The sequence below is a fragment of the Amblyomma americanum genome, chromosome 1 (assembly GCF_052857255.1).
Source record: "Amblyomma americanum isolate KBUSLIRL-KWMA chromosome 1, ASM5285725v1, whole genome shotgun sequence".
Lineage (NCBI taxonomy): Eukaryota > Metazoa > Arthropoda > Arachnida > Ixodida > Ixodidae > Amblyomma > Amblyomma americanum.
Window position 1 is genome coordinate 535405478 of NC_135497.1, and position 18677 is coordinate 535424154.

Sequence of the window (18677 nt, forward strand, 5' to 3'; positions counted from 1 at the left end):
ATTACGAACTTTTTACCAGGCTTAGGCAAATTTCCCATGGGGATCCATGTTTGCTTGTGTATCCTACACCAAACGTTGGTGTTCCTACTTTTAATTTTTTTAGGAAACAAGATAACTTGAATCAGAATAATAGGAGTGGCACTGCTTTGCTACGCGTCTAATGACGCATTGGTAATTTTTCTTTAGGACCGATAGAAACGACAGCTTTTATTTGCACTCTTACCCTGTGTCATGATATTTTTCTTTTCTTGCAGCTAACAGGCCCTACTTAACTGAAGGCTGTTTAATTTAAGTTTACGACTCAGAAAAAGTTTAAAAGGAACATAACTAGCAAAATGTGAACCTGATGGCGCCCGCCAAATGCGAACTGCAAACGGGACTCTCTTACCGTACATCCATTCTTGTTCACCAGCTCCACAAAACAGAGATGCCCTTGTCTTGCTGGACAGCCAGTTCAGGATGATTTCCTGAGGTTGAAAACGAGCGTACATAGGATTGATGGACAAGAGCGAGACTGTAGACTCCTATTCCGTGCCTAAAATACTTGGAAGAGATAGTGCAAACTTCACTGCGGCGGTGCACTAAGCATGGAGTAGATCTTGGGTTCGCGTCAGTAAGAGCAGCTGGTCCACCAGCTGGTCCAAGGCGAGTCGAGCGCGCCAGGTGAAGGGAAAGGGCCGGAATCAATAAGGAGTTTTCTGGCAACGTATGTATCGAATTATTACTTATCCTAGCTGCAATTCCTTCTCGCAGCAAAAGGCTGCGTGCATTCTGCCAACTTTTGACCGCAACGCGTGAAATCTGCATTAGCGCTGTGTACTTGTTACGACAGTGACCTTCACTTCCTGCAGGTCCCCCTGAAATTGAAGGCGCCTTCGATGAGGCCACAGTGTTCAGTGCCCGACTGGGAGAGTCGCTCGAGCTCTCGTGTGCGGCTGCCGGAGATCCAGACCCCGTCGTAGCTTGGGTGCGCGAGGGTGACGCGTCTCAGTTTTATTCATCTGTGCCCTCCTCCAGCCCTACAAGTCCGGACCCACTGGTCAGGGTCAGAGGCCATGGGTCACACGTTGTCCTAGAACTGAAGCGGCTGCGTGCTTCGGATGCCGGTGCCTACACGTGCATCGCCACCAGTTCGGCAGGAGTTGCGGAAAAGCGCTTTCTCGTGAACGTCTCTGGTGAGTGGCGGATATATCTTGCTGATACCCGGAGTTGAAACTGTGCCGCTGATCGTTTAAGATAATATCACCTTTTTTGTTTTTGGTATTTCTCTACATAGTAAGACGGTGTCTTAAATGTTTCTTCCTTTTTTCTATGCTCTAGTAGTCATTGAGTACTGCTTTTATACCATATGTACTTTGCATGTTTTTGTGGTGACTGCTCCGTGAAGTTGTTGTGTACGGGTGTGCGGCTTCGTGAACTTGTTGATATGGGATATATTTGTGCAGGCTTCCGGCAATGTACTTTGGTTATGCAAATAATGCACATATTAATATTAGTATTACTGTTATTTGGACTCCAAAACCTGGTTGAAATATCTTTCGTTGCCTTTCGAACTATTGGCTGCGCTCTGAGGAACGTTCGCTGTGAAAAAAATTATGTGAAAAAATGTCAAGTGCGTGCCGGTTGCATGAGTTGCGAATGCTTCAAATGCCTTGCCGCCCGCTGGAATGCATGCGAGTCCGCTAGCTTTTTGAGGTCCCTACCAAGGGTAGGAAACTTCCATATACACCATTGTTCATCGAATACAGATGTCAACGCAAATTCCTCCCATAGTGACCGGAGCGAAGCCACCTGGAGCGTCGTATTGTCGTCGTCATGACAATGTTATCCAGCCGAAAAAAAAAAAAACTTATCCCCGAGCGAAATTCGAACCGCCGTCGTTGAAAAAAAGATGGGTTCATACACCGGTCAGTGAAAAAATTGGCCACTGCCGCATCCTTATCGCCCTGTGTGCGTAGGCAGGAATCATTCAGTTTTAAGCATCAGTTCACTTCCAATTGACAGGTGTGCTGAACTAGTTGAAACTGAATCCAACCGGAGTATCATATCCCTGCCCCTACTGTGAAAGGTGCTTAACTTTTTCGAGAGCTCAGCTGAAAAAGTGGGAAACGAGCAGAATTTGGTCTTGACAGCAGAAGGTTCCTGCTTCCATGGCCGGCATGCCTCCGATTTCGATGTCCATTACATTGTTTGAAGCGGATACAGGCTTTTACTTTCAAGCACTAAATCGGCGAATTCACGATTGGTGTCTTTTCATGCAAAGCTGTTTTCACTGCTTTCTTAGCATGAACAAATTCTGTAGAAGGACGGCCGATTGAAAGAGTTGGTGTTCCATTGTAACAAGAAAATAGAAGCATCGCTAGACAACTGGACCAGAAAGTGTCTTTGAAGTGTGCTTGTCTCCTCCTCTTTCCGGTCCAGTTGTCTAGCGCTGTTTGAATTTTATTGTTACCATGGAGCAAATTCCCCTTTTCCAAACAACTGCGAGATCATTTAAGAGGCCGTAACCGCGTTACCTTCTCTAGCGTCAGAGATATTGTGGAGTCCTCAAGGTGTCTTACAAGCTAGCTCGTCCAAAAGAGATTTCTGCAGAACGCGCATTAGCAAAGGAGGCAATTAAATGTATAGTCGCACATAGCTAACAATTCTGGAGAAAAGCATATTTTGTGCGGGAAACCTTTTATGAATGCAGTTTTTCATATGATGTAAGATTTCACTATAACAATAAATATATCGGCAGATCACCCGACGGCAGTCTTCCATTTTATCTCTATTAACATTTTTGCTACCGTCAAAAGCTTTCCCTATTCGTTTTCTATGGTTGTGTTAACTGTTCGATGCGATCGATGGAAACACTTTAATATAAAGGTTTTGCTACATATCAGACGAATGGACCATCACTTTCAATATTTCCATAAGAGTATCTTACAATTTCCCAAATTTCAAAATATTTGTCCGATAATGTTGAACATGAAGCGCGTTCCACATGTACTGATAACGGCTCACAGCATGAAGAGCAGAGCCGGCCATTCGGCAGTCCCGTGTGCTTAACCCCATTGCCGTGAACGTTATCTCTGCTCACGCCCGACGATTCGTCGTCTTTGGAATGCAAGCTCTCGTGGCACGCCAGTACATTTTTATGCATCCTGCTCTCTACTCCTTTCTCCCGCTACTTGTGTTCCCGGGAGAGTCTCCCTACTTACCAAGGCTCTCAACCATGGACGCCCAGCCCCCAGCACTGTCGTTTAGCACGGGCGTAGGGTTGTGGGAGCGGGATTTACCACGCACTCCTCCATCCCCCAAACTCCGGCTGCAGCGTCACATCATTATGACAGGATAGCGAGGTCTTAAAGGGACTATGCATTAAATTAATTGAGTTTACGTAAAGCAGAGGAGAGATAGGCATTCAATCACTCGTCACCCCAGCGCAAGAAGTTTTCAGCTACCATCCATAACAACGAAGAAATAGACGATTAAAAATCGCGCTCCTCCTTTCCCCCCTCAACTCGTACACGCGGGGCACTAGAAAAAAATAAATAAAAGTTCCGGGACTGGGCCCCGCCCATGAATGCGTCATCAGCTGACGTTCGCTTTGAGACTTCTGGTTGTCTCACTCCAGCAGCAGCGTCGGTCCAGTCACTCTTGCCCAGGACTGGTCCCAAGGAGGGCGCGCGCAGACCGGCCATGCTATTGTCATCCTGGATTGCGGTGCGCGTCGGATTCCTTTGCTTCCCGTATGTCGCAGCTTTAGGGGCCTCTCATACTAGGCCAACAGTCGGCTGATTCGGTCTGCCAAAACCGTGTCGTTGTGATGTAGGACTCTATGTCACATTGCGCCGGCGAGAACTGTCGGCCGAGTGTCGGCGTCGGCGCCAGGTCTCCCACAAGACAGCAGTTGGCCGATGGTCCGCCAATTCCCATGTCGCACTAGCGAGACAACGTGCGAGACCTCCCGCCGACTTGGCCCTTTCTCGTGCTCACTCTTCTTTTGTCATAAGTATTTTAAATAAATCGCCATATAGTAAGGCAAACTCGTTAACAATCGTGATTCTGAACATATTTTGGGTGCTCCCCAGTACTGAGCGGCATTGATTGTTGGGTCGGAAATGCATGGCAGTAAAAATAAATCCAGTCGGTCGCAGGTAATCAAGGGAGAGTTTATTTAAGACTAAAAAAAATATAAAAAAGACAAAAATGCTCAAACACGCGGACTCGAACTTGGCACCTCCAGACTGAGAACCTACGACTACACGTACGACGATACTGAGGACAGATATATTAGCTTTTTTTCAGAAGTTCATATCTGAGGTGTGAGACTCTCGACGGGAGTAAAGCACTAAAAAACTTGGCCGGCTCGCTGCACCGGTCGCCGCTTGCGAACTGCAGCCCCACTGCAAGCATGGACACTCGGAGTGGCAAGCATCGATGCACTGTTTGGTCCAAGCTCAAAGCGTACGCTTAGCCACTTCGCAGCAGTGACCGACTGCTTCTTGGCTTGGTGTTGAAGTTCGCACCAGAAAAGACATAATAGCCATATTATCAGGAAGACCGCCTGATATACACTCGAGCAGCAACAAAGCGTGCCTGCCCAAGTAGCGAGCGTTCAGCAACGGCGCCGCCCGCTGTCGCACCAGCCTGCGAATTGCGCTACTGCCTGGCTGCCCTGGTCGTCGCTAGGCCTATAGCTTCTTTCTCATCGAAGGCGCAGTGATCGCCATTTTGGAAGTCGCCTGCACTATATAAAAGGTACACTCTTAGTATCACGTTACTGTCAAGAGCATATTATCGCAATAAACTATGGTGAATTTCCGCGACGGAATCGGCGGCAAAGCTAGCGGACAGTTGCGGGCGTCAGACGAGCCGGGAAGCAACGGCGGGCCCGCGGCAGCTCTGAGGCGATTCTGGCAAGAAATTTTCTCGTATCACAGTTGTTCCTTCTACCAGCATCTTGGTATCGATCAACGATCCTCAAAAATGATATATATTTCACACTTTTCTATAGCAACGTTCATGATTTACGCTAAAAACAATCTTAAGCTCATTTTTATGACCGCGGCCGACGGAATTCGGGCTAGTCGGCCCGCCATCTGCTTCGCTACTTCACGTTCGCACCAGAAAAGACGAAACAGCCATGCTATCAGAAAGGCCGCCTGTTATATTCGAGCAGCGATAGCATGCCTGCGCAAGAGCCGAGCTTTCGTCAACGACGCCGCCTGGGGGAGCGCCAGGGTGACGAACTGCGCTGCTTCCCGGCTGCCGTGCTCATCGCTGAGACTAGATGGTTTCGCATCGATGCCGCAGATGAGGGCGCTTCGGTACCGGCTAAATCTGCAATAAAGGAATTACTCTAGTCTTTACTGCCTTTACTGCGAGCTTGTCCAATAGTAAAGTTGTGCTTGATTTCCGTAACGCCTTCAGCAGCGGATCTTGCAGACGCCAGGAGAGCCGCACCAAGTAGCAGCAGCGTCGGCGGCAAGACGCTGTAGAATGAAATTTCAGAAATGACACATTTTTCACATGATATATCCCAGAGTTTCTTATGAACGTCAATCGAGTTCGTGTTTGGTGAATATTTTTGCTCGGCGGCCGATCTCGCGAAGGACCTGGTCGGTAGACTGGATTTTGTCTCAGTCGCCTGTCTCCAACCATGTCGCACTAGGAAGACTGCCCGAGGGGCTCGCGCGGCGGAACGAGCAGACGACTTTCACGGCAACCGGAAGTGTGCCCGTAACGTCGTGGTTGCTGTGGCTCCAGCGAATGACAGCGTGTGGTGGCCTGCCGACGTCACGCATCTAGTGAAGTATATGTTCGCGATTTGACTTTCAAAACCAGTCCCTACGAAAACTCGAATAGGTCCGCGAATTTTAAAAAAACTCGGTTCTAAAAATTCATAAGAAATTGCCTGTTCACTTCCGAACACTCAAACGTATTGTGAATGCTCCTTAACATCATTTCTAAGCAGTGAAAACATTTGCAAGCGACTTTTACTTCATTGCATAGTCCCTTTAAGAATAGACTGTCATCCTTTTATTCTGAGCGCTACGTGCAGCGTGGAGCTCGAGAAATGAAGACGCAGTCACTGATAATAGTTGCAAAAAAAAAAAAAACGTTTCGAAACCCGTGCGGATTTTCGTTTCACAATGAATATAACAGCAACGGTGGCCTGTTAACGGTAGTAACGGTGGCCGTAACGACAGAGTGTATGTGCTTGGCGCGGGGCCTTGCTCGTGTTTAAACTCCATTGCACGGTCTCGATGAATGTGGATTCGAGCAAAACGCGCATCGTCAGGTTCCTTTTTTGTAATGTCGAGTGCGCATAGCCCGCATGCCTTTAGAGTGATAGCTCTACTCAATGCAAAACTCGAGTTTGGTTTGGTTTGGATTATTGGAGAAGGATCGACATCTGAGCTAGTTGGTAATGCATCACGAAAAAGTTGAGCACACTCCCGACGAACGACAAGGTAGACAAGACAGGCGCTTTCTCGCAACTGGGCGTTTATTGCAAAATGCCGAATATAAAGAGAAAGATACAAAACACCAACAATAAAACAAGCATTCACGCAGGAGCATAGAAGGTAATCAAGCAGGTTCATCTAGATATAAAAACTATCGCTCATGCAAGACCACCATAGGATCAGCCACACACGATCGCTTATTCTTGAGGATATGATATACCTCAGCAATTTCTCCAGTCAACTGGTCTGGATGGCGAAACAAGATGGAGGTTTTATCAAGCAAAGGCTTGTAGCCTGTTCATTTAGAGTACTGCTTAGAAATATTGGACGAGGGCGGCTTTTTTAGGGGCATAAAGTGTTCTTGCAGTCGCACATTTAGGCAACGGCCCGTTTGACGAATATAGGTCCGACCACAAGAAAAAGAAATGTGGTGCACCACTTCTTTCACACAAGTAACATAGCGGTTGCCACGCTTCACAGAGCATCGCTTCTTTTTGTCCCGCATGCCACTGTGCGCAGCAAACCGAGCACAAATACTGCCCACTTTTTGGCAGGCATAAAAGGAAACAGTCACGTCATATCAGTTACCCACATTTTTGAGTTGGTGCGGAAACCGATGCACATAAGGAACAACTGCAATCTTTTTTTTTCTTTGCCTCCTCTGTACCTGGAGGAGAAGATTTATTAACAGCTTTAACTGTTTACAGCAGCCAGAGACAAGGCATTTTCTGGAAACCTCGCCAACCTTAACCTATCCAACTGCTCCATAAAGCTTTCTTTCATAGAGTGAAAACACGAATTCTGCAGTGACAAACCTAAGCAGGCGACAGCAATTCCACATTTCACAATTTTAGAATGGCTACATTTGAAATTTAAAACGGTTTCGCTGACCGCAGTGAATACACGCAGAAAATGTTGCCGTGCTTAAAAGAAAGTTTCTGATCTAGAAAATGCAAACGTTATTTAGTGTGGGTTTCAAATGTAAACTGCACTCCATACCCACACTCTCTAAAAATCTTAAGCACATCCACTACCCGCCCTGTACAATCATGTCTGTCAACAAACACCAGATAATCGTCTAAGTACAAAAAAATCTTAATTGAAGGGCCACTCAATTTTTTTTTCAATACAGGAATGAACTCTAGGAAGAGAGATATCACTGAGGATACTTCATGTGACGACACGGAGGTACTGTCAGCCTTCAGGCGTATTAAGGTTAGTAAATGTGAAGACCCATTTGGAATTAAAATGCAACCAGTTATGCATGTTATAGATGTTATTTGTCCAATTTTAGCTCACATTTATAACTTAGCTCTAGATACAGGTGTATTTCCTTTTAAAATGATAAAGGCAAAAGTGATTGTCTTACACAAAGGCGGTTCTAAAGGTGTTCTCAATAATTGCAGGCCTATATCTATTTCGCCAATATTTTCCAAGGGCGTAGAGCGAATAATTTTTGTACGCCTGTCTGATTTCCTTCAAAAATATAATGTCATTACAATGAAACAGTTCGGATTTAGGCAGCACTCATTTATAGAACTGGCACTGCTCCGACAAAAAGAATACAATCTCACGAACATCGTGAACAAAATGATCACTTTAGGAATATTTGTAGACTTCTCAAAAGCCTTTGACAGAATAAATCATACTACCCTTCTCTTAAAACTTTCTGCATACGGTTTAGGGATAAGATGCTTAATTTAATTTCCAATTACCTCAGTAACCGCGAACAGTTTGTCACTGTCGATAATTTTCACTCTGCTTACAGGCCTCTTAAACATGGAGTTCCCCAGGGAAGCTTACTGGGTCCGCTGCTATTCAATATATATATTAACGATCTAATAAATATAGATAAAGAAGTTGAATATGTATTGTATGCAGACGACACCACTTTCTTTTTAACTGGCTCAGACGTAAATGGCTTAGTGGCAAAAGGAAATGAAGTCTTGGATAAACTGCATCTGTGGTCTATCAAAAATTCTCTCTTAGTTAACTCAAGTAAAACAAAAGCTGTATTTTTCAGAGCCAAAAACACGAATTATAACATAGAAAATCCTCTGAGATTGGGGGTGATTGACATAGAAATAGCTAAAGTAGTCAAATCCCTGGGTGTTTACTTTAATGAATACATGCTGTGGGATGCTCATATCGAGCATCTACAGACCAAGTTGTCTCGTACAGTCCGAATTCTTAGAAAAATGCAATATATGCTACCTGAGAGAACCAAGCTTCTTCTGTATATCGCACTGTTCGAATCCAATATAAGATATTGTAACTTAATCTGGGGCAGCACTACTGCCACCAATAAAAACAAGCTGTTAACGGTACAAAAAACCGCGCTGAAAGCAATAGCAAATGTGCCTTCTTATTCGTCTTCTGGGCCTTTATACTCAAAATATAATATAATTAATGTTTCCTCGTTTTATGATTTTCGCCTCCTCCAACTGTACAAATCCTTGTCCGAACGTCGAATGCCGTTCTTAGAAGAAACTATCAATTTACGCGAAAATACGCACTCCCATCGAACTCGCCATCATGAAGTTTGGTATGTTCCACGTCCTCGCACTAATTACGGATTTCAGACACTAAATTACGCCTTACCTACTTTGCTTAATCAATTTCGCCTACCCAGCTCTTCCGTTAGTTTACCTTCGAACCAACAGATGAAAACTTTATTTTTATAATTTTTGCTAGCCTCACCTTTGCGATGCCTTGATTGCGCTTTGTGTTGGAATGTGTTTGCTTTGAAATGCCTTTTCTTTTTGTATGTGATGTAAGATATATTATGTTGATTGCTTTTCCGGTTGCGGATAAACCGTACGTTCTTATTTTTTCGATTTCTTTTTTGTTATGTTCAAATTGTGAACTAAGTGCTTTGTATGTTTGTATGTATGCTTCATATGCTTTCATTATCCCTGCCGCCGATGTAGTTTAGGGGAAGGGAACGTTGTCAAGCCGCAATATTGCGGCTTTTTTCCCTACTGCTCAGCCGTGTGATTTTGTTTACATGTCTGGAATAAAGTTGACTTGACGGGAGCAACTTTAGACCCGATGCACACGCCGGTCTTTTGAAGAAAAAACTCCCATTCTATTCAACAAAGTTCGAAGCAAGATAAAACGAAAGCAGTTCTAAAAACGAAGGGGCCGAAATACCACGGGCATTAAGAAAGCGTTCCTCATCATTATCCTCAGTAATAGACATGCTAACAAAATTCATCAGATTATCATGCGGCAGCGAGTAGAAGAGGTCCTTGGGTGTCAAAATCCAAAAAACATCGTCTGCATATAGCATTGATGTAAAGGATTTCTTCTAATCGCTGCCGCATACATTAATAAAAGCATTGTTATTTGTTACTTCTTTACGTCGCAGAAATGAAGAGTAAACACGAAAGACCCACAGCGATAATCGCGAGGCATGAGAGAGTTTTTTTACTGCAATAGCACTAGATGCCATGCTGGCGGAAAAGCCGCCCTGGCTGTGGGTGAAGCCTCGGAGTAACTTCGATAAACTCGGCGGAGAATCACGCAGGCTTCAGCCAGTGGCAGGAATCTCGATCAAGCTGGGAGTAGCGTCGCGCCAGGGGAGGAAGCTCAGGTAAGTTTGGAGGAGCGTCCGCTAGAGCCAATGGGAGGAGGGTGTCGCACCAGAAGAGATATGTAGCAAGGAACCCAGTTGCGTGCACATGCAAATGCCAGAAAGTAGAGGCAAATGGTATAGTCGCCTGAGGAACGTTCAGTGCAGCCAACGGTAAATTACGGATGAAGCCGGTCCTTCGACAGATGTCTAGTGCGTGTACGTCGAGCTGAATAGCAATGCAAAAGAAGAGAGTGCGAACGTGAGTCAACAGATTCAGTCCATCTAGCAGGGCAGCAGGCGAAAGCAGACCGGTGAGGATAGCATAACCTGGCAAAACGGGACGTGGAAACAGATGACTAACGAGAAAGAAGAGGCGTATGATGGAGTCGCCGCTTGGGAACATGCAGTCGAGAGCCGTGTACAAGTGGGTGCAGAGAACGCGGACAGAGGAAACGGCGAATCGAATCGCAACAAGCAGCTCATGCGGCTCATCGCAAGAGAAAAACTGAGGAACGACTGCTAGAAAACTTGGATGAAACTGGCATTTTCAAATTTCTAAAAATATGACCAAAGATAAATAAAATTTATCAAGGGCAAACGTGCTAGCGCACTTAAGTCGCATTTAGCTAACAAAGGTAAATCGATGACAAATTTTTCTCATAAACAAGCGCGGTGCCGAGTTTGTCATTGCCTTTACCACCAATTGCTCGTTGCTAGTCTCGTCTAATTACATTCGTTCATGCATTGATTTTCCCCCTCCTCCTCTTGTTGCAGTGCCGGCGTCCATAGTAAAGCCCAGTAATGGTCTTGAACTTAGCGTTGCCCTTGGGGAGAGTGCAACGCTCGAGTGCCTTGTCACAGGCTTCCCGGCGCCATCACTTCGTTGGAAAAAAGATGGTGCTCCGCTGTTCGCAAACAGCCTCCAAGATTCGGGCTTCACATTCCTGTCAGGTAGGACAAAAAGTATGTTTACTAACAGAGGCACAGATGTCAGCATGAATGACGGTCCTCTCACCCGTTACTCACCACTGGGGACAGTGGAGAGGATGTAAGGGGAGAACGGATCAGGATGGGAATACAAGTGCTAATATACCGGATGTTTCGGCGAACAATTTCAAAATTTCAGAAAAGTAGGGCGGCCAAAATAGGACGAATTTCTTTTAAGAAACAAACTGTGAGTCACTGTGGATGGCTGTAAAATTGTAAATATCCTAAATTTGTAGATAATTAACTAGTTTTGACTAACTTTTCAGCTACCTCAGTTCTGTGGTTAGGGTCAATGGCGAGTTTCTAGCCGTGCACAAGGCGATGTCATATCACTCTTTATCCCGGCGCAAATATTATCTTGAGTCTTCCGTCGTGAAGGAATCCGGTGCTATTACAGCACAAAACCTAAACAGAGCGCGTGAGGTGCGCAGGAAGCTCAATGAAAATGGGACGTCTACCGGTGACGTTTTGCAAAGCCTACGGCGTCCAATCCTAGCAGCATACGCTTCCGTTTGCTGTGACGCATGTTACAGGGAAAAGAATGTTCGTAGCCAACTACATGGCCGTAATTTTTGAGAGCGACAAAGTACACGTCATGGTATAACAGCTCAACGGGATGAACAGAGAAGTAGGCATTCCAATATGTTTTCGGGTAATTGTTAATTGGCTGCCGCTGTGCTGCCAACAAATTCTCTCTTTGGGCATGCCAGCGATTTTTAAACGCCGGTTAAATTCTCTGTTCTTAATTTGCTGTCTTGGACGCTCTGAGGGGAACAAACAATAGCGGATGAAATTCCATACGAAGACCAGCGTCACTCCGGGGAGGAGTTTCTTGTGAACACCTGCCGTCAAGAATGCGTGTGTAATGTATGCATTGAGAGGAAAATTTGGAGGCGAATATTTCTCTTCACAGGCGTGGTACTAGAAACCTACCAAATGGGCAAATGTATAAAAGCCGACATGTCTAAGGTTTCGTTGTAAACAAGCGCGCAAAGTGTGTTGAATAAAAGATGAATTAAATGTATCGATTTATACCATTTATGGCAACAGCTGTTCACACTTTATATTTTTCCGGTCAGATAATCTACGTCTCAAAATGGGTTTGGCGTACTAATCATTGTCCAGGTTTAAAAAGAGTAAAAGTCTAACTTCAAACTACGATTACAACTAGGAAAACTGGTTGTCTGGTTTAACTTTTTTGGCATTCGGGGCGAAAGTTGGGCGTTATATTACTTTTTATAATTTGGGTATAAGGTCGCTTTTTTTTATGAACAGTTTCATCAGTCTTAGTTTTTTTTTTCTGAATGGCTTTGTTAGCCAATGATAATCGACTTTTAGCCCTAGATTTTTTGCGCCACATGAAATGCTACGTTTTTTGCTTCTAATTTCTTCAAAAAAATAGAAAGGATAGGCTGCATGAAAACAGTTTTGAAGAATAACATATTTCTCTTCTTCAGTTCTACTGCAGTTATTTCACAGCGTGCATTACCGAACCTAGGCGCAGCACAGCTGCATATATATGCTAGAAACCAGCCTGCTTTTGCTTGTACATTCGGAAAACCCTCATGAAACATAGAAGCAGGCATTTTCAACGTGCAGCTCCTTGGCTTTCCGCTTCTTCTCTTTCGCACTCTCTCACAGCATTCGATGTTGTTAACGATGGTGCCGCCCGCCCTATTTTGATAGTCAAACGCCCGCAGAGTACCTCTTTTCTGTCCGCTCACTTCTGAATCAGAATTTGTAACTTATCTTCAGATTCAGTCAAGTCATGGGTATCTAGCGTTTAAAGAACTTTATAATAATGAATACTGAACTGCGAGCACTGCTCTACAATAAATACAAGGTATCCCTTAGTTTTGCCATGTTGTTCCTTCATATTTGTGCTCTCGCAAACTATATTTTTCTGCAGGCGCACTTTAGGGTAGAGATCGGGTTTAATCCGATTTTGCAAAAATATGCTAATATCGAAAATCAGGAGAGAGAAGACGAAACGGACTGCTTATATTATCAGAGATAAAGGCTCGCGATATAGGGCACCAGTGTACCCGCATAAAGGCTTGTTCCAGTGTCATTATGCACTCAATGAAGTATTGTTCAGCCAGTTGTTCAAAAATATGCAAAGCGTTTGTTGCTGGCTGTTTATCTTGTAAGAGCAACTATATCTTCTTTTTAAAGCGGTCCTCCATAAAAACGCCAAATAGCACACTGTCTCTGCCCTAGCCGCTTTTCCAATGCATTTCACCCACCCGTGCCATTCCTAGCGCGCACTTGCTCCGTCTACCTTTGTGTAGGGTGTCCCAGCTAAAAACAACCAAACCTGTGCTTTTAAAAGGCGCAGAGTTCTACGCTAGTGAAACGAACTAAGTGAGATTGGGAGTTGCTTGCCGTATCTGCAGTAATACAAAATTTGGCCTTGCCCTAAAGTAAGGACGCGTTGTGAGAAATCACGGCAGGACAGTTTCGCTTAACATTCGTGCTGGATATACCTCTTGGCCGAATAGACATAGATAAATATGCGTAGTTGACGGCACGGTCTTACGACCCCGAGTGGCGCGACTGCATTCTAATGATTAACCCTTTAGCACACAGCCACGTGCTTCGTCATTGGACGTTGTACCAATGCCGCCAGTGACAATCAATCGCATACGTCGACCTCGATGCTGTTTTCCTTTCACTTCCAAAGACGTAGTAGACTTTTCTATTAATCTGGGTCTCTAGATTAAACAGTATTGGCCATTAGGTGTCCAATAATAATAATAATAATAATTGTTTTTTTGGGGGGGGGGGAAAGGAAATGGCGCAGTATCTGTCTCATATATCGTTGGACACCTGAACCGCGCCGTAAGGGAAGGGTAAAGGAGGGAGTGAAAGAAGAAAGGAAGAGAGAGGTGCCGTAGTGCAGGACTCCGGAATAATTTCGACAACCTGGGGATCTTTAACGTGCACTGACATCTCACAGCACACGGGCGCCTTAGCGTTTTTCTTCCATAACAACGCACCCGCGCGGTCGGGTTCGCACCCGGGAACTCCGGATCAGTAGGCGAATGAAGAATCGTGTTTTCGCCCTTCGGTAACATCGCCTAGCAACGGTGGCAGCATACTGGAATAATGGCAGTGCTGGCCGTAATTCTCAAACAGCAGAGCGGACAGTGGCCGCAGAGAAAACATGAAACTTGTCTCCTAGACGATGTGTGACATGGTTTTTGAATCCAGAAGTGAGTCTAGCGATGACGCGCTAGGTAGAGCTGGTTCTTTATAAAGCCTTGTTTGTACGTTTGCAGTGGTTTGCGAGTAGTACTTTTTAAAAAGCGAATCACATATGCGAGCGGCGTAGTTTTGTTATTGAACATTGTGGGGTTTTAATTGGGGAGATAAAAACGTTCTCTCCGCTTAACCGCGGCTGACCTAGTTCAAAGCCGCCCGGACCCCACCCCCTGATCGCGTACGCTACCGAGCGCACGCCAGCCCCGGCGGGCCTTGGTTTGACGAAACAAAGGAACTACACATTGGCTGACACAAACATGCATTTATTGCTACAGCAACAATAACGCCAGCTTGCAACAAAACACACTAATGAATCGAGGTCGTCCGACTCACCAGCAAGGTTACGAGCGAATGTTCGCCCGCTCTAGGGCAAGGGATACTCCGCGGCAGGACGGGACGAGATACGGGAGCGAGTCTCCCCGCCACTTCCTGGCCTCGCTGGCGAAGAGAGCCGCGAGCGACGCGTGCGCTCGCGCCAACGACCCCAGCCGACACCTCTTTCTGCCCTCTCCCTCGCGCGAGCCGCAAGCAGACTCTCGCGCTGCGACGCTGGCGCCCTCTCTCGTTAGTTAAGGTAACTAAGAAGGGAATGTGCCCCTCTTCAAGGCGAGGCTACTGCTGCACGGTGCCTCGCGGGAAAGCAAAGCACAAGGGGAAACTGCGGGGGGTGATTCCCCACAACTTAATACATGTCATGCAGTCCCAAACTGAATGGCATCTCAATAGAATGGTGGTAGAACCGAACCTAACATGAATCAAATAATATTGCGAATATTGGTACGAAACGAATGACCGTGCGAAAGTGCTAAGTGATACCGGTGACGCCACAGTACGGTGCTGTAACTGACTGAGATGGCGCTATGTCTGCAAAAAGTCACAGACTCGATGTTTACTGGAGTGCATTCAACACAGACTCAGTATAGTTTGACTACTGAGACGGCAATGAATAAACGTGGAAGAACGCTCACATTATCCTGATCTTTAAGGGAGACGATGGCGGAATTAAAAATTACGACCAATCAGTTTACTGCGTGTTTCGTATAAGGTAATTAATTACAAAGGAAACCGGTAATATAATCAGGACAACTTTAGACCCCAATCAACCGCAGTCCATGAAGGCTTTTTTAAAGGGTACACGTCAGTAGGCTACATTCACACCTTCAATAAGGCAGTAGAGAAATGCGCAGGGTATAAAAACATCTGTATATAGCCTTCACGGGCTAGAAGGAAGCATACGATCCAGTAGTAAACCTCACTAGTCACACAGGCCTTGAGGAATCGGGGTCTAAAAGATCCTTATTTAAAGTTACTGCAACATATCAATAATGGATGCACAGCCACCTAAGCTGTTCATGAAGAAAACAATAAAATTCTAATAAGGAAGGGTGTCAGGCAGGGAGACGCGATCTTTAAGTGCTATGGACCTCCTGTTTGCAGGTGGTATTCAGAGATCTTAATTGGGAACGGTTAGGGATAAAAGGTAATGGAGAATATCTTAGTAATCTGCGCTTTGCTTATGATATTACTTTGCTCAGAGGACGAATTGGGAACCATGATCAATGGCCTACAGAGGCAAAGCAAAACGGCGAGACTGAAAATAATATGGAGAAAATAAAGTAATGTTCAAGAATCAGAAAAAGGAACAGCAGTTAAGGATAGGTAACGAGGTGCTGGAAGTAGTAAATGAATGCATCTACCTTCGGCAGGTAGTGACCACTAATCCATAATACGAGAGTGATACATTTGGAAAATTAATAATGGGGGGAGCGGCATTTTTCAGGTATTCTGCCGTCATGAATGGAAGTTTGCCAGTATTCGTTAAGAGAAAAGTATATGACAGCTCTGTCTTACCGGCACTTAGCTAAGGGCAGATACGTGCAGCCTATCAAAAAGGATTGAACTTAAATTGGGTAGAGCTCAGCGAGCTGTGGAAAGAAAAATGACAGATGTAAATTTAAGAGGCTGGAAGACAGCAGAGTGCGTCAGAGGACAAACGTTGGTTAGTGACATACTAGTCATACTAGGCATACAGAGCAAAGCCAGGAATACCGATGGTAGTTAATAGTGCCGGTCCGGATTCTATGCGAAGGGAGTGCAGCAGGGGGCGCCAGAAAGTAAAGCAGGCGGATGAGATTAGGAAGTTTCCGGAAATAAAGTGGTCGCAGTGGCCCAGGACCGGGTGTATCGATCGTAGAGATATTGAAGAGAACTTTGGCGAGCAGTCGGCGTAGTCAGATTGTAGTGATGATGATGTTAAGATTTGAGTAGATTAACGTATGAGTCACGGCTTCCAAGGTCGGCATCACTGTGGTGTTTGGTGGTTTACTAAACCTGCCTGAGCTCTGTCTTGTCTTCAAAAATGGAAGGCCATGTAAAGTATTACGAACGACGCCTCGCGAACATCCCAAGTTGCAGCTCTGAACCTTCCATTTCGCGCACACAGATCGCGGCAGCATGCTTCGCGAAGTTGGAGTGACGTGTTAAAACTTTGTGCAAACTACGTGCTTCAAGAAATCAAGAAATTCGTGTCATTACGAATAATTTTTATAATGCACTATTTGGTTCGTTCATTGAATCACATAGGAGAATATTCAATCCGCCATTTTGAAATTATCTATTACTTGCACGCCTGTGCTTCTTTTCGCTTGTGCCGAGGAGCGTCTGGGACTTGCGGTTTTCTTAAAAGTCTATCTTGTAAGCTATGACCTCATAAGTCTTACGTGCACTGTGAAAAAACTTCTCTATAAACAGCTTTGTCTTTCAATTTTTTGAGATAATGAAAGTCAGGAGTTAATAAAACAGTATATTTTCACAATCTGAAGGACATCAGAAACAACATGCGCAAGTAAACAACACCAGGGACATCTAATGGCTGTAGTGTAAAGAAAATTTTTTCCCGTTGTACTGTGTAGTAGTGCTCGTTTGTTCCAAGCTTCCACTCTTTTGTTTTGCGTCCCGACGTCTACAAGCTGCCACTGATGCGAAATTCTCTGATATCCTTAGCCAACCCTTGTAATCTTGTACCTTGCTTATTTTCCTGAAGTGTTTTCATTTTTAACTGCTCCTATAATGGGTTTAAATTTATATTGTTTGCTGATTTTGGCTTGCGCTTCCTCTTATTGCAACTTCAGTGCAGTTCGAGTGCTGCTTCCTTTTTCTTTGCCATCCCTACGCTTATGCCCTTTAGAGCGATGTATAGATATTAAATTAAATAGTTTTTTTAGTTCGCATCAATTTTGCGACTTTTCATACTTTGGCTTGAGTAACAGTGTCGATTGCAAAGTTGCAGAAGTCTACGGAAAACTGCCGGCTGGAGTGATTTTAACCAGACGTCCTTTACATAGCTCATTTTACTGTCCTGTATACAGAGCCCGCGATATACAAAGAGCAGCACGTGACAGAGTCACCATTTCAACTGCAACTGACCACCCTTCTCGATTATGAAATCCCGTTATTTTAGAAGCCCTATCGAAATCTGGGCTCAGCGTTTTCGGCGGCAGCGAGATGAGCATCAACGACGGTTGAGCCGAAGAACGTGAGTGCGCGCAAGAATTATATTTTATCAAGGGCAGAGACTTCAAATCTAACGCCTTCCTTCGGGCGCGCTGCATGAGCGGCGGGGTTGGCAGTGCTTCGCGCTTCTACGTTACTTGAAATAAAACGTACTCCTTTCAGAGATATTCTGCGCTTCTTGATCAAACTGGAACGCGCAAGACCAAACAAAAAGATCTACAGCCCAGCAGATGTCGCTTTTGGAGATGCTTTTGCGCGAAGGGAAGGGGAACTGTTATGTTCCCCTACGTGTTCAGCCTTACAGCTTAATGTCTTCAAAAGCCGAACATTTTCTCCTTCCACGACCCATCGTCAGTTGCTTGCTCCATTTCACAACGCTTCTAAGATAAAATGACTCACTTCTTTGCGACCGAGCCCGGAGGAGGAATGGCGACGCTATCAAGTTGTAGTTCTGCTTTTCGTGAACGTTCATTTAAGGACAAACTGCTGAACGAGTCGATTTTGCATGATGGGAAAACAGCGGCCAAAAGGACTGGGCAAAAAAGGAAGAAAGCTCGTCTGAATAAGCTACGCAAGAGCTGCCTTGTTGCGAACACCTGAGCAGGCTGTTTTTGGTTTTCAGGGTGATGGGCAACCACCCATTTATTACTTTTTTCCTAAAGCCAAAAACTCACGATGTACCCTATTAGTTCTAGCCGTTATGCTAAATAAACAGAATAAATCATACTTCATATTACGTCATGCGACCAATAACAGCACTTTGTTTCATCCGTGTAGGAAGATCCGTTTTTCTTAAAAGCTTTGATTACGTTTAGCTGAGACGTCTTGTATATCCTAAGTATTCTTCCGATGGGTTGTTTTACTCGTCTGCAAAGCAATAA

General features: G+C 44.9%; 1 protein-coding gene across 1 annotated transcript in view; it reads left to right on the plus strand.

The window, feature by feature from the left end:
* Positions 1-18677, plus strand: part of LOC144129205 (hemicentin-1-like) — a 414526-nt gene that overhangs the window by 106032 nt on the left and 289817 nt on the right. Inside the window, exons 8-9 of the mRNA XM_077663195.1 lie at positions 852-1175; positions 10807-10983. Of these exons, the coding sequence (XP_077519321.1) occupies positions 852-1175; positions 10807-10983 (501 nt within the window). The remainder of the gene's footprint in view (positions 1-851; positions 1176-10806; positions 10984-18677) is intronic.